The sequence below is a fragment of the Elephas maximus genome, chromosome 20 (assembly GCF_024166365.1).
Source record: "Elephas maximus indicus isolate mEleMax1 chromosome 20, mEleMax1 primary haplotype, whole genome shotgun sequence".
NCBI classification, from domain to species: domain Eukaryota; kingdom Metazoa; phylum Chordata; class Mammalia; order Proboscidea; family Elephantidae; genus Elephas; species Elephas maximus.
The window spans coordinates 62,758,827-62,773,083 of record NC_064838.1 but is presented as its reverse complement, the minus strand read 5'-3'; the positions used below and the strand labels follow the sequence as shown (position 1 = coordinate 62,773,083).

General features: G+C 47.4%; 1 protein-coding gene across 1 annotated transcript in view; it reads left to right on the top strand.

Annotated features, from left to right (window-relative positions):
• The window catches only part of DNASE1L3 (deoxyribonuclease 1 like 3), a 31,379-nt gene extending 24,195 nt beyond the window's left edge, over positions 1–7,184 (top strand). Inside the window, exons 6-8 of the mRNA XM_049862452.1 lie at positions 1,883–2,040; positions 6,583–6,676; positions 7,012–7,184. Coding sequence (XP_049718409.1) covers positions 1,883–2,040; positions 6,583–6,676; positions 7,012–7,128 — 369 coding nt within the window. The 3' untranslated portion in view covers positions 7,129–7,184. The remainder of the gene's footprint in view (positions 1–1,882; positions 2,041–6,582; positions 6,677–7,011) is intronic.
• Positions 7,185–14,257: the final 7,073 nt, after the last annotated feature.

Below are 14,257 nucleotides of genomic sequence, written 5' to 3'. Positions count from 1 at the left end.
TTTGATGATAATGTGTCTTGGTGTTTTTCTTTTTGTATCAATCTTAAATGGGGTTCGATGAGCATCTTAGATAGATATCCTTTCATCTTTCATGATGTCAGGGAAGTTTTCTGTCAGGAGTTCTTCAACTATTTTCTCTGTGTTTTCTGTCCCCTCTCCCTGTTCTGGGACTCCAATTACCTGCAGGTTATCCTTCTTGATAGAGTCCCACATAATTCTTAGGGTTTCTTCATTTTTTTTAATTCTTTTATCTGATTTTTTTTCAGCTATGTTGGTGTTGATTCCCTGGTCCTCCAGATGTCCCAGTCTGCATTCTAATTGCTCGAGTCTGCTCCTCTGACTTCCTAGTGCGTTGTCTAATTCTGTTATTTTATTGTTAATCTTTTGGATTTCTACATGTTGTCTCTCTATGGATTCTTGCAACTTATTAATTTTTCCAGTATGTTCTTGAATAATCTTTTTGAGTTCTTCAACAGTTTTATCAGTGTGTTCCTTGGCTTTTTCTGCAGTTATCCTAATTTCATTTGTGATTTCATTAAGCATTCTGTAAATTAGTTTTTTATATTCTGTATCTGATAATTCCAAGATTGTATCTTCATTCGGGAAAGGTTTTGATTCTTTTGTTTGGGGGGTTGGAGAAGCTGTCACGGTCTGCTTCTTTAAGTGGTTTGATATGGATTGTTGTCTCCGAGCCATCACTGGGAAACTAGTTTTTCCAGAAAATCCGCTAAAAAAAAAATGCAGTCAGATCCCTATCAGAGTTCTCCCTCTGGCTCAGGCTATTCAGATGTTAATGAAGCCGCCTGGGGAGGGTGGGGGAGGGAATAGAGAGATAGGAGAGTAGCACCTCAGAATATAGCCAGAGTTGCTTGTCTTGCTTGGAATGACTATTATATCTGAGATTCCCGCGGGCGCGTCGCCTATGTGTGCTGGCTGTGTGGAGATTGCCCCCGGGGGGTCTGGCCCGCTGGAGTCACGGTCAGATCCTCCGCTTCCAGCCCCACGCCCAGCGTCAAGGCTCCCCTACTGGGACAGTGCACTCTTGACTCCAAAATCAGTCGCTGCCTCCCGGGGACTTCTCGTCCCTCCAGCCGTGTGGCCGTGCCGCCTCCGAGAACCAGGTGGGCCTCCTCCCGGGGTTAGTTCAGATGGATGGAGCAGTTCCCCGTGCTTGTGCCGTGACCGAGTGTCCCGGCTGGGACGCTGTTCTCCCCGCTCCAATACCAGTCGCTGCCTCCCGGGGACTTCTCCTACCGGCTGCGTCCCATGCCGCCCACGCGGCCCAGCTGGTCCCCTTCCCGGGGTTAGTTCAGGGGGGTGGAGCAACTCTCCGTGTTTATGGCATACCTGCGTCCAGTCCAAATCCCTGCGGGACGGTTCCCCGGCTCGGATGCTGCTCTTTCTGCTCCCAGACCAGTCACTGCCTCCCGGGGACTTCTCCTACCGGCTGCGTCCCACATCGCCCGTGGAACTGGCTGGTCCCCCTCCCAGGGTTAGTTCAGGGGGGTGGAGCAGGTCTCTGTGCTTGTGCCGTACCTGACTGGTACGCTGGCTCCAGGCTCTGGAAACAATCGCTGCTCCCCGTATTAGTTCGTTCTCCGTCTCTAAATCTGTGTTTGTTGTTCAGGGTTCGTAGATTGTTATGTATGTGATCGATTCACTTGTTTTTCCGTGTCTTTGTTGTAAGAGGGATCCGAGGTAGCGTCTGCCTAGTCCGCCATCTTGGCTCCGCCTCCTGGCCTCTTCTTTTAAACAGCAAAGAGAAATGAAGAAAGACCCCTTGTTCACTGGGTATGGGAGGTGGAGTCATTGCTAGTAGACTCAATCTAAACTATTCTGCAGTGACACCCACCAGGTGACAGTTCCAAATTGTGTCTTTCAGAATTTCATTTTCATGGGTGACTTCAATGCCGGCTGCAGCTATGTCCCCAAGAAGTCCTGGAGGAACATTCGCCTGAGGACCGACCCTGGGTTCGTTTGGCTGATTGGGGACCAAGAGGACACCACAGTCAAGGAGAGCACCAACTGTGCATATGACAGGTACGAGGCATCGTGGGAGACCCCTGCCGGCCTGTGCAGTGCCTTGGTGTGTGTTAGAAAGGGCGCCCCATCTGGGTGGATGAAGCATTACCACGGCACTCAGAGAGCAACAGTAATTAGATTTCAAGACCCTCCACTGGGTACATGTGCAGTGTTTAAGCCACATGGCTCTATTAGTTTCCTAGAGCTGTCAAGCAAAGCACCACAGACTGGGTGGCTTAAAACAACAGAAATTTATTGTCTCACAGTCTGGAGGCTAGAAGTCCAAAGTACAGGTGTTGGCAGGGCCACGTTCTCTCTGAAGGCTCTAGGTAGGGATCCTTCCTTGCCTTTTCCTAGCTTCTGGTAGTTGCCAGCAATCTTTGGCATTCCTTCACTTTGGCATTCACATCACTCTAGTATCTACCTTCACTATCATGTCATGTCTCCCTCTGTTTCTGTTCTTATAAGGACACTAGTTTTATTGGACTAGGCCCGCTCTAATCCAGCATGACCTCATCTTACCTAATTACCTCTGCAAAGACCCTATTTCTAAATAAAGTCATATTCTGAGGTTCCAGGTAGACATGATCTTGGGGGAGCACTAGTCAATCTAGTACAATGGTGGCCCCATGGCTGAGCAGTGATGAACACAAGCTTTGGAGCCTGACACGCCTAGGTTCAAATCCTGGCTCTACCACTTATTATGTCTGTGACCATGAGACTTAAGCTCTATGGGCTTGAGTTTCCTCACCTGTAAATGGAAACTGTTCAAGTACTTCACCTGTGGACGTGAGGATTAAATGAGGAGACATTAAATGTGGTAACTGTGCTGCCGGCACAGGGCCTGACATAGGATGAGTGCTCCGTATGCTCGGTACAGTTATCATTCCTTCACAAGACACCCCACAGTTTACTCACCCAGTCCTTTACGCTGGGATTCACTGGGATTTGCTATCGTAAACACTGCTGCAGTGAACATTCTGTCTATGCCCTTTATGCACACATTTATAATTTCCTCAGGGTAAGACCCCAAAAAATGAGACCAGTGGCCGAAAGGGTATTTATGAAATCCTAAATGCAAGTACGGGTAAATAACAACATTCTCTTGTACTTGCAAGAGCTCTTTGGAGATTTTAAGCAACTTCTATCTTTGTGGCGCAGTGGTTAAGAGTTCGGCTGCTAGCCAAAAGGTCTACAGTTTGAATCCACAAGCCGCTCCTTGGAAACCCTTTGGGGCAGTTCTACTCTGTCCTTACAGGGTTGCTATGAGTCAGAATTGATTCAACGGCAACAGTTTTCTACACAGCTTGTACCTGAAGTGTGGGAACGCTAGTGACCTACCCACCCGCAGCAAAGACCTCTGACAGGGAATCCCCTAGGAGCCCCGGTCCCACGGTGGCCTGGTTCCCAGAACCCGCCCCTGCTGCAGAGATGGCGTGAGATGGCCATCTGCAATAGGACGTTGTTTTCACTTCTCAACTTTTGAGGTCTGGCTTTCATTTCCACCCTTTGTTTATGACCTCCTTTGTTCCCCTCAGAGCTTTCGGGGGCTGCTGTTTCCTTTGCAGAAGTCATTGCCCTAGCTCTCAAAAGTGGAAACAGCCCCGAGTGTGGACTGCAGAATCAAGGTGGAGGTCACAGGAGATTCAGCAGCTCCCAGACTGCCTCCTTCTCCCCACCCCCACACCGTGGTGGAGATGGCCACTCGTCCACTTGCACACACCAGTGTGTGACCTCGGGCAGGTCATGTCCCTCCTCGGGCCCATTCTCCTCCCCTGACAAACAAGCGGGGGTGGTCAAAAATAGTGACACAGAAGAAGAGTTAACCACAAGTTCACACCAGATCAGGCCAGATGGGGAAATAGTTAAAAAAAGAAAAGTGTTTACTAAAAGGATCCTGATTCTATACAGGTGTATGCCAGAGAATGGTGGGATTACATGTGATTTTTTTTAATGCACTTTTACTTTTTAGAGCAGTTTAAGATTTACAGAAAGTACACTCGTAGCTGGATGAGGGTCAAGAGCAGGTAACCTGGATGTTGGACCCACCACACACATAACTCGAGGAAGTCAGACACTGGGGCGAGGGGGTATTCAATGACGGTGTTCTTTGCTATCTGGGACTCAAAGAACAATTTGAGCACATTCCCAACCTGATGTGAGGAGCTTGCTTTTTGGTTCAGTTCAAAGTTAACCACAGTGGTGTAGATAGCAAACATGGGAAACCAAAAACCAAACCCATTGCTGTCAAGTCAATCCTGACTCACAGTGACCCTATAGGACAGAGAAGAACTGCCCCATAGGGTTTCCAAGGCTGTAATCTTTACAGGGGCAGACTGCCACATCTTTCTCTTACAGAGCTACTGGTGGGCTTGAACAATCAACCTTTTGGTTAGCAGCTGAGCACTTTAACCACTGCTCCACTAGGGCTCCTTGGGACCCAAAACAGAACCAGGGAAAACCTGGTGGGTACTCATGACATTGCTGTGTGGCTCTCCTTGTCATTCTCCATCAGTTGGTTGGGGCCACACAGACCAGACTCTATCACCCCCCTTGTGACGCTTTTGAGTCTGTGTTCCCAAAACCCCAGTCACTTGAGTACCATGCTCCCACTTGTTGTCAGCACCGTGTACTAGCTGCACTGTCGTTCTTCTTTATGCTTTTCTTTAAATCCATTCATTCCCTACTGAAACAAATTAATTTTTAAATGAAACTTCATAATAAGTCAGTCAGAAAACATTATCACTCACCATAAATTAAAGGTGAAAATAAACTTGGTGAAAACCGAACAATGGTAAATTCTACCTTAGTTCTCTTGCCTGCAGAATGCTCGGAGGTGGTGGCCTGCTTTCTCTGTGTCAGGTGGGAGCTTAACCAAAAACCAAACCAAACCCATAGCCGTTGAGTCACAGTGACCCTATAGGACAGAGTAGAACTGCCCCATAGGGTTTCTAAGAAGCAGCTGGTAGATTCAAAATGCCAACCTTTTGGTTAACAGCCATGCTCTTAACCACTGCGCCTCCAGGGCTCCCCCAGGTAGATATAAAGACAAGCCAGCTCCTATCTGAGAGCTTCTCCATGACCTAATCAGGAAAATTGAAAAATAGAAAAGGAACGACATTCTCAGTATGCAAGTCCTGGTTGGGTGAGGTAGTACCTTGGACTCCTGGAGATGCCATGACTACGTACCACAAAGCAGGTAGCTTATAAGAACTGAAATTTATTGTCTTATAGTTCTGGAGGGTTGAGATCCAAATCAACATGTTGGCTGGGCCATGCTCCTGAAATCTTGAGGAGAATATCCTTTCTTGTCTCTCCCAGCTCTGGTACCCCAAGGCATTCCTAGGCTTGTAGATGTATCTTCACATGGCTGTGTCCTTCTTTCTGGCTCTGTGTCTCTTTTCCTCCTTTATAAGGATACCACAGTGGCCTCACTAGGGTTGGTGTCACCCAGTACAGTAACTCATGATGTCACCCCCCGCCATGGACTTCCTCCCGTACCAGACCAAACAGAATCCTTAGTAATGTTTTTTCTATTAATGTTACTCGTAAATCTTAAACACCAGCAGTAATGAAAACAACAGTGCGTAAGTTGTAGCCATGCAGGCAAAACCACGTGATCTGAAACGCCATTATAACTGGGTAATAATGTCTGTTCTGACGGGAGGGTATTAGATGTAAATAAGCAGGGTTTTAGCCTTGTAGGTATATTGATACATGTAAGCTGGGCTTATGAAAGATGTTCTTGTTGTAACTAACTACAGGGATATTTTAATACAAAATAATAAATTTCTGCTGAAACACTGCACAAAAATTTTAAAGAGAGTCATTTTGGTGTCACCCCCTCTGACAGTGTCACCTGGTGCAGTCCACACCCCCTGAACTCCCTAGTGATGCCACTGGGATACCGCTCACATTGGATTAGGACCCACCCTACCCTAGTATGATCGCATGTTAACTAAACTATTAGCATCTTCAAAGACGCTATTTCCAAACAAGGTCATGTTCATAGATGACTTATCTATTTGGGGGACACAATTAAATTCATAACAAGTGGTGTTCACATGTCATGTAAAATCTTCTCTTATACCACCAGGAATATCTGGCCATACTGGGAAACACTGGTCTGGTGCCCATAGGGGCATGGCAGGGACTAGTCCTATTTAGCAATCTTTGGCTCTGCTCTGTAGGTTAGTAGCTAACCCAGGTCTACAGCACCACATGAAAACGGGCAGAAAAAAGACAAACTTGTTGACGTCAAGTCAGTTCCAACTCACGGCAACCCCATGTGTGACAGAGTAGAAGCGTTCTGTAGGCTTTTCTTGGCTGTAATCTTTATGGAAGCAGATCACTGGGCCTTCCTTCTGTGGTGCTACTGGGTGGATTCGAATGGCCAACCTTTCAGTTAGTAGCCAAAAACAAACCATTTGCACCACCCAGGGATACTGAAAGGGCCAGGGCCAGAGGCTCAGCCAATTCCAGCTGCCAAACATAGACGTTGATTTACCTTAGAAATTGGTGGGTAGACTAACACGACTGTCTCCTCTCCCCTTGCTCCAGGATCGTTCTTAGAGGACAGATCATCAGCTCTGTTGTTCCCAACTCAAACAGCATCTTCAACTTCCAGAAAGCGTATGAGTTGTCTGAAGAGGAGGTAAGGCTGCCATCTTGTCTTTCCGTGCTATTATCTTGGGAAGATGTATTGGTGTCACCCTATGACGTTACCACTGAAAACACAACATTGGGCCATTGGACCTCGAGTGTCAATGCCTGTGATTCTCTGGTTTGAGCTCCTGCCTACATTTCTGATTGAGCTGGTACAGGCACAATGCTCACCACTGTGCACCGTTGGGTGACTTTGAAAGATGTCGGTGACATATTTCCTCCCTTAGCCTGAATTTGTTCAATACTAAAATGAGAGCATTTGGCCCATAAATAATCCCCAGGCATCTCCTAATTCCCAAAGCTATCTCCTTTTTCTCCTTGCAGGCCCTGAATATCAGCGACCACTTTCCGGTTGAATTTAAACTACAGTCTTCAAGGGCCATCACCAACAGCAAAAAATCAGTCTCTCCAAAGAAGAAAAAAAAGGCCAAAAGCTCCTAGATACAAGAGCACCATTTTATTACCCATTTCCTGCCTCTGAATAAACAGCTTTAACAAATGTGAACTGGTCCCCACACTCAGGAAAAAGACTAGTCTGACCGCTTTCATTTTTCAACTTGAATTTAATCCCACTTGAACCAAATTGGGTGGAGAGTCTTCTACCAGCCCTCCCAGGGCCCATACCTCCCCTGAATTGTCCAAAAGCAAACCAAATGGGGACTTTCACAGTCCAAAATGATGGTCTGCACACCCTGAGGTAGAGCCCCGTCAGCTGTCGCTGCCACCGTCAGGCCCACCGCTCAGCCCTGCCCTGTGAGGTGGAGGAGGAAGATGGGCTTATACCTTCTGTCTTCACAAGAGGATCCTGTTCTACCGGAAACAACCAGAAAACGCCAAGGCCCCAACGACACCCAGTGGTTTGGGGGTCACTAACTATTTTAGGGGTCTGCCCCCTCCTGTCTGAGGTCACATCCCATCGTGCCTCACAGGATGAAAGATAAAGGCCACTCCCACCACCTCTAAATTGTCCTCCTCCACCTCAGCGAGCCCAGTAACCATCAGTGTCATCCTTTGAAATACTGTTCTGACCACAACCTACCCCACCTCATCCTCTGCTTATAAGTCCTGCAGGGCTCCCATCCCAGCCCAGATGGAGCCCCGAGTCTTTGAAAACCCACGAGGGTCTCTATACCTGGCATCTCAGCCCCCCTCCCCTCCCACCAGCCGCCCCTCCAGCAGGACTTCCTCTTACACACCCCCATGTCATCTCTCCCTCCCTCCAGGCTTTGGCCATCCCACATACACCACCCCATCCTGGAAGCCTGGATGAGGTGTCCCTTGGCCTCCGCATACACCATTCCTCTATTGTGTCATTCCCCACACCAGGGCCAGTATTAGGGCTCCTGGGGGTCCCCTGTGGGAAACCCTAGTGGCATAGTGGTTAAGTGCTACGGCTGCTAACCAAAGAGTCGGCAGTTTGAATCCGCCAGGCGCTCCTCAGAAACTCTATAGGGCAGTTCTACTCTGTCCTGTAGGGTTGCCATGAGTCGGAATCAACTTGATGGCACTGGGTTTTTTGGGGGGGGGATCCCCTGTGACAAAAGCCCAGCTGGCTGGCAAGGACTCAGGAATTTTGTTATATTTCTTCAACAAAAGAGGCTCGTAGGAGACTAGCAACAGGGCACCATTTTACCTGTATCCGAGATACCCATTTTGTTTGCTTTGCTTTGTTTTCCCTTATATTGTTTCTTTGTTTGAGCCATACGTGAACATGGCTGGCAAAATATGCAAGCAGTTAGCAGTTCAAACCCACCCAGAGGCACCTCTGAAGAAAGGCCTGGTGATTTGCTTCGGAAAGGTCCCGGCCTTGAAAACCCTGTGGAGCGGTTCAACTCTGAACACGTGGGTCGCCACGAGTCAGGGTCGACTGGACGGCGACTGATTGGGTTTTGATTTTTTTACTAAAGAAAAAGCAGGCGAAAGAACGCCACAGCCTGGCCCCACCCCCTAGTTTCCTTTTTCGTGAGCAACCCCTCGTACCAGCTTATGTAATCTTCCCCAGAGCCTGTGCATGAACAGCACCATATGCAACCTTAATAAATAGAGTCTACCATATGCACGGTCCCAATCCTCGCTTATTTCTCCTTACTTCTCAGACCCTGTGACTTTCGATACAAGAAAAAGAGACCATCAGCTTGGTATTTAAGATTATGTGGCATCTGACTGAGGGAATAAGATCAAAAGCAGGGCCCTGCTTAAGCAGGAGGAAACCATCTTCCCCAGGCACCCAACTAACCTCGGAGGCCTTGTTGAGGGCAGGGTGGAGGGCGTCAAGGCTGCTGAGATTTCTGTCGCCCCCTCTTCTGAGGCCAGGCTCGCTGTCCCAAGAAACATTCCAGTTCCCAAGGTCCAAAATGGCCAAGGATGCAATTTACAAATGAACTTATTCTGGAAGGAGAGGACCATCCTTCTGTCCCATGCACAAAGCTCCGTGGCTGACACGGCTGGGAGAAAGCCCTGGCTGCTGGGCTTGGGACTGTGTGTTGGATGGGAAGGCAGGGAAGCTGAACCAGACGCTGGACGAGCTGGTTGTGGCTCTGACCTGCTCCTGCCACCCCTGCAGCTTCCTCGGCAGCGGCTCATTCCACTGTTCCTACACACAGTCAGGTGACTCGAGGGACAGGCACCCGACAGCACCTATCCTGTGCAAAGGCTGCCAGCACGCAAGAACTGAGCTGGTCTTCTCACTGTCCGGAGCTTAATGGACTCGCAAAAGTCCTCTTATCCCTGTGGGTCACTTGGCCTGGCCGACACAAGGAATTCCTGTGACCTTTGGAGACGGGATATGTCCCTTGGCTGTGTGCACCCTGGAAAGCACCCCAGAGATGCTCTGTCCAGAGCGACTCAAACTTAGTGTGCACCAGAATCCCAGGGAACCCGTTAACATACAGATCCCCAGGCCTTCAGAGTCTGTCTCAGGTGATTTGGGGTGGAGCCCAAGAACCTGCTTTTTTTTTTTTTAAAATAATTTTTATTGTGCTTTAAGTGAAAGTTTACAAATCAAGTCAGTCTCTCACACAAAAACCCATATACACCTTGCTACACACTCCCAATTACTCTCCCCCTAATGAGACAGCCCGCTCTCTCCCTCCACTCTCTCTTTTCATGTCCATTTTGCCAGCTTCTAACCCCCTCCACTCTCTCATCTGCCCTCCAGGCAGGAGATGCCAACATAGTCTCAAGTGTCCACCTGATCCAAGAAGCTCACTGCTCACCAGCATCCCTCTCCAACCCACTGTCCAGTCCAATCCATGTCTGAAGAGTTGGCTTCAGGAATGGTTCCTGTCCTGGGCCAACAGAAGGTCTGGGGACCATGACCACCAGAGTCCCTCTAGTCTCAGACCATTAAGTCTGGTCTTATGAGAATTTGGGGTCTGCATCCCACTGCTCTCCTGCTCCCTCAGGGGTTCTCTGTTGTGTTCCCTGTCAGGGCAGTCATCGGTTGTAGCCGGGCACCATCTATTTCTTCTGGCCTCAGGATGATGTAGTCGCTGGTTCATGTGGCCCTTTCTGCCTCTTGGGCTCATAATCACCTTGTGTCCTTGGTGTTCTTCATTCTCCTTTGATCCAGGTGGGTTGAGACCAATTGATGGCTGCTTGCTAGCGTTTAAGACCCCAGACACCACTCTTCAAAGTGGGATGCAGAATGTTTTCTTAATAAATTATGCCAATTGACTTAGATGTCCCCTGAAACCATGGTCCCCAGACCTCTGCCCCTGCTACGCTGGCCTTTGAAGCATTCAGTTTATTCAGGAAACTCCTGTGCTTTTGGTTTAGTCCAATTGTGCTGACCTCCCCTGTATTATGTGCTGTCTTTCCCTTCACCTAAAGTAGTTCTTATCTACTATCTAATTAGTGAATGCCCCTCTCCCACCCTCCCTCCCTCCCCCCTCTCATAACCACAAAAGAATGTTTTCTTCTCAGTTTAAACTATTTCTCAAGTTCTTATAATAGTGGTCTTACACAATATTTGTCTTTTTGCAACTGACTCATTTCACTCAGCATAATGCCTTCCAGGTTCCTCCATGTTGTGAAATGTAAGAACTTGCTTTTTAACAAGATCCTCCTCACCCCAGGTGATTCCAACGCAAGTGATTTGAGGCCCACATTTAAAAACATTCTCCTGTTCCTTCTTATCCATAATTAAGGATAACATTGTGAAGAATGGGAATTCCAGGACACTTAATTGTGCTCTGAGGAACCTGTACTTAGACCAAGAGGAACCGTTCAAACAAAACAAGAGGATACTGTGTGGTTTAAAGTCAGGAAAAGTGTGCGTCAGGGCCGTAGCCTTTCACCATACTTATTCAATCTGGATGCTGAGCAAATAATCCAAGAAGCTGGGCTACTTGAAGAAGAATGCGGCATCATGATTGGAAGAAGACTCATTAACAACCTGCGATATGTAGATGACACAACTCTGCTGGTTGAAAGTGAAGAGGACTCGAAGCGCTTGTTGATGATGAGCAATAAACGGAGAAAAGATTGAAGTTGTCCAGGATTTCATTTTACCTGTATCTATAATCAACACCCATGAAAACAGCAGTCAAGAAATCAAAGGATGTATTGCATTGGGTAAATCTGCTACAAAAGACCTCTTTAAAGTGTTAAAAAGCAAAGATGTCACTTTGGGGACTAAGCTGCCCCTGACCCAAGCCATGGTATTTTCAATTGTCTCATATGCATGTGAAAGCTGGACAATGAATAAGGGTAACAGAAGAAAAATTGATGCCTTTGAATTGTGGTGTTGGCAAAGAATATTGAATACACCATGCACCGCCAGAAGAACGAACAAATCTGTCTTGGAAGAAGTACAGCCAGAATGCTCGTTAGAAGCAAGGATGGCGAGACTACATTTCATATATTCTGGGCATGTTATCAGGAGGGACCAGTGCCTGGAGAAGGATATCATGCTTGGTACAGTGCAGGGTCAGCAAAAGAGAGGAAGACCCTCAATGAGATGGATTGACACAGTGGCTGCAACAATGGACTCAAGCACGACGAGTGTGAGGGTGGCTCAGGACTGGGCAGTGTTTCATTCTGTTGTACATGGGGTCACTATGAGTCAGAAGCAACTCAGCAGCGCCTAACAACAACAACAGCTCCTGTTCCTGTGTAAGTATAAAGATACAGGCTGGCTTTGGGGCCATATTCTGTACCACCTGCTAGCTGTGGGACCTCGAGCAGATTACTTACCTTCAGTTTCCTGATCTGTAAAATGGAGACAATAAATGAATCAACTTATAGGTAACATTCAAATTAACTAATGCAAGTAAAATTCTGAGCACCTAGTAAGCACTCAACAAATGGAAGCTATATTTTTATTAGCAGGACTTGTGTGGTCAAAAGGTAGGCCACTTAAGTCTTTGGGTACATATTGCTCTCATTTAGAATGAATTTTTGCCAAGGTTCCATTTCTTCATCATTCACCACAGCCAAGTATTTTGGCAAGTGAGCCTTGGGAAATGAAGACACCTCTGCTTCCAGCCATTGTTATTTCTTCTTCCATGCCCACATGTCTTTCTTGCCTGAAACACAGAAACACCCCCCTGGTGCTCTTTACTTTGTCCCTGCCAAGAGTGGAGGGGGCTTCTCCAGTATAGCCACCCTAGAAACCAAGAAAATGTGACAAACCGGAGGTCATGTCCCTCATTTCTTCTAGAAGGAGAAAAGTCACCAGGCCCAGGAGGGTGTGTGGGTGGAAGCACAGCTGCTGAGAAGCTCATACTTGCATCAGCTGCAGAGTCTCCCAGTTAGGCACCCAAATGGTCCCAAAGGCAGAGGCCACAATGAGAGCCAGCATTCCTGTGTCACTTACCCACAGGCCACATCTTCAAAGAAGAGTGGGTCACCATGGTCCCATGGAACCCCTGGCCTCATGGCTTCAAGCTTTGGATTCAGAAAAGGTACTGAAATTAAGTAAAACTAAAAGAATTCAAGAGAATAAGGATGTGTGCGTGAGGATGTGTGTGTATGCACGCACACATATACACAGACACATACACGTGTACACACCCACTCGATTCTTCTGTGAAACAGGTTGGGAAGCAGCAAGTGCCCATGATGGTACAACAGCTGAATGGTTGCTTGGTTTTCTAAGCCTGCAAGTGGGTAAAACAAAGCTGCAGACAAAAACCAGGCCTCGTGGGGCCAAGGGCAAATGTGGCCTCCCTGGTCCAGTCACCACTTCTTGTATGATGACATCAGCAGCCGCCTCACTGGTCCACTGCTCCCACTCTTGTCCATTCCAATCTGATCTCCTAACAACTAGAGGGAGTATTCTAAAATGCAAATCCCACCCCCCTCATGAAACCTCTTCACCTGCCTAAAACCCTCAGTGGCTCCCCGTTTCTCCCTGGATGAAAACCCAATGCCTTACCATGGCCTACAGGCCCCTGTGTTCCCGGGCTTTCATTTACATTTCCAACCCCATTTCCACCACTCTGTAGACTCTTACCACACCATTTAGTTCCTCCATTCTCCATGCCTCTGTGCCTTTGAGCATACTATTCCTCCTGGATCTCTCTTCTCTTCCATTCACTTAGCTAACATCTCCTTCCTCAAAACTCAGCTGAAACTTTCCTCAAGGAGGGAGGCCTCCTGATCAGCCCCCAGTCTGTTTTGGGACCCTCAGTCACATCTTCCCCTGGTGTCCTGTACTTCCCCTTCCTCAGCCTCGTCACCAGTACAGTTACCTACCCAGTGTCTGCCCACTTCCCAGCCTCCAGCCTCCAGAAGGCAGAGCTGCATCTTCTTAGTCAGACATTTTCATTAAATTAATTAAACACAGGGACACTGGCTGTGCCATCTGGAGTAAAGGCAATAGCCTCCAAGAGTAATCTTTCTTTTTTTAAGAAAGAATGTATTTGAACCAAAGGCAGCAAACGTTGGGTAGTAGAATTCTTGTAATTTTTCTTTTAGAAACCCTTCCATGTGGAAACACCTAACTTACAAAGTTCAACCTATGTCATTGTTTTATTAAGAATAAACAGGCGCCCTCTGGCATGTTAAAATTTCTCAAAGATTTGAATGATGCAAAACAGAAAAGTACCGGGGACACAAAAACTAAAACCTTAAAACCCAGCTAAACCCATTGGGGAAAATGCAGAGCAGAATTTCAAATTCTCACGGACTCCAGATATCCTGGCACAATGAAGTTTGGATGAACCTCCGAAACTACTGCCCTAAGATAATCTTTGAACCTTAAACCAAAAATATCCCCTGAAGTCATCTTAAAAGTTTAGCTTAACTAGTAAAGAATGTCTGCCTTGAGCTTTGTGCTCTTTTAAGAATGACCTACACAGGATCAGGAAAGCCTGGTGGCGTAGTGGTTAAGAGCTATGGCTGCTAACCAAAAGGTCGGCAGTTTGAATCCACCAGGCGCTCCTCGGAAACTCCATGGGGCCATTCTACTTTGTTTGATAGGGTTGCTTTGAGTTGGAATCCAATGGATTTGGTTTTGGTTATATGGGATCATATTGACACAGCAACTTGAAAGATTAGACAGGAAGCTTAGGGGCCAGTGAGTTTATGTTAATGGGGGAGAAACAACTCAAAAAGGTGGGTGAGA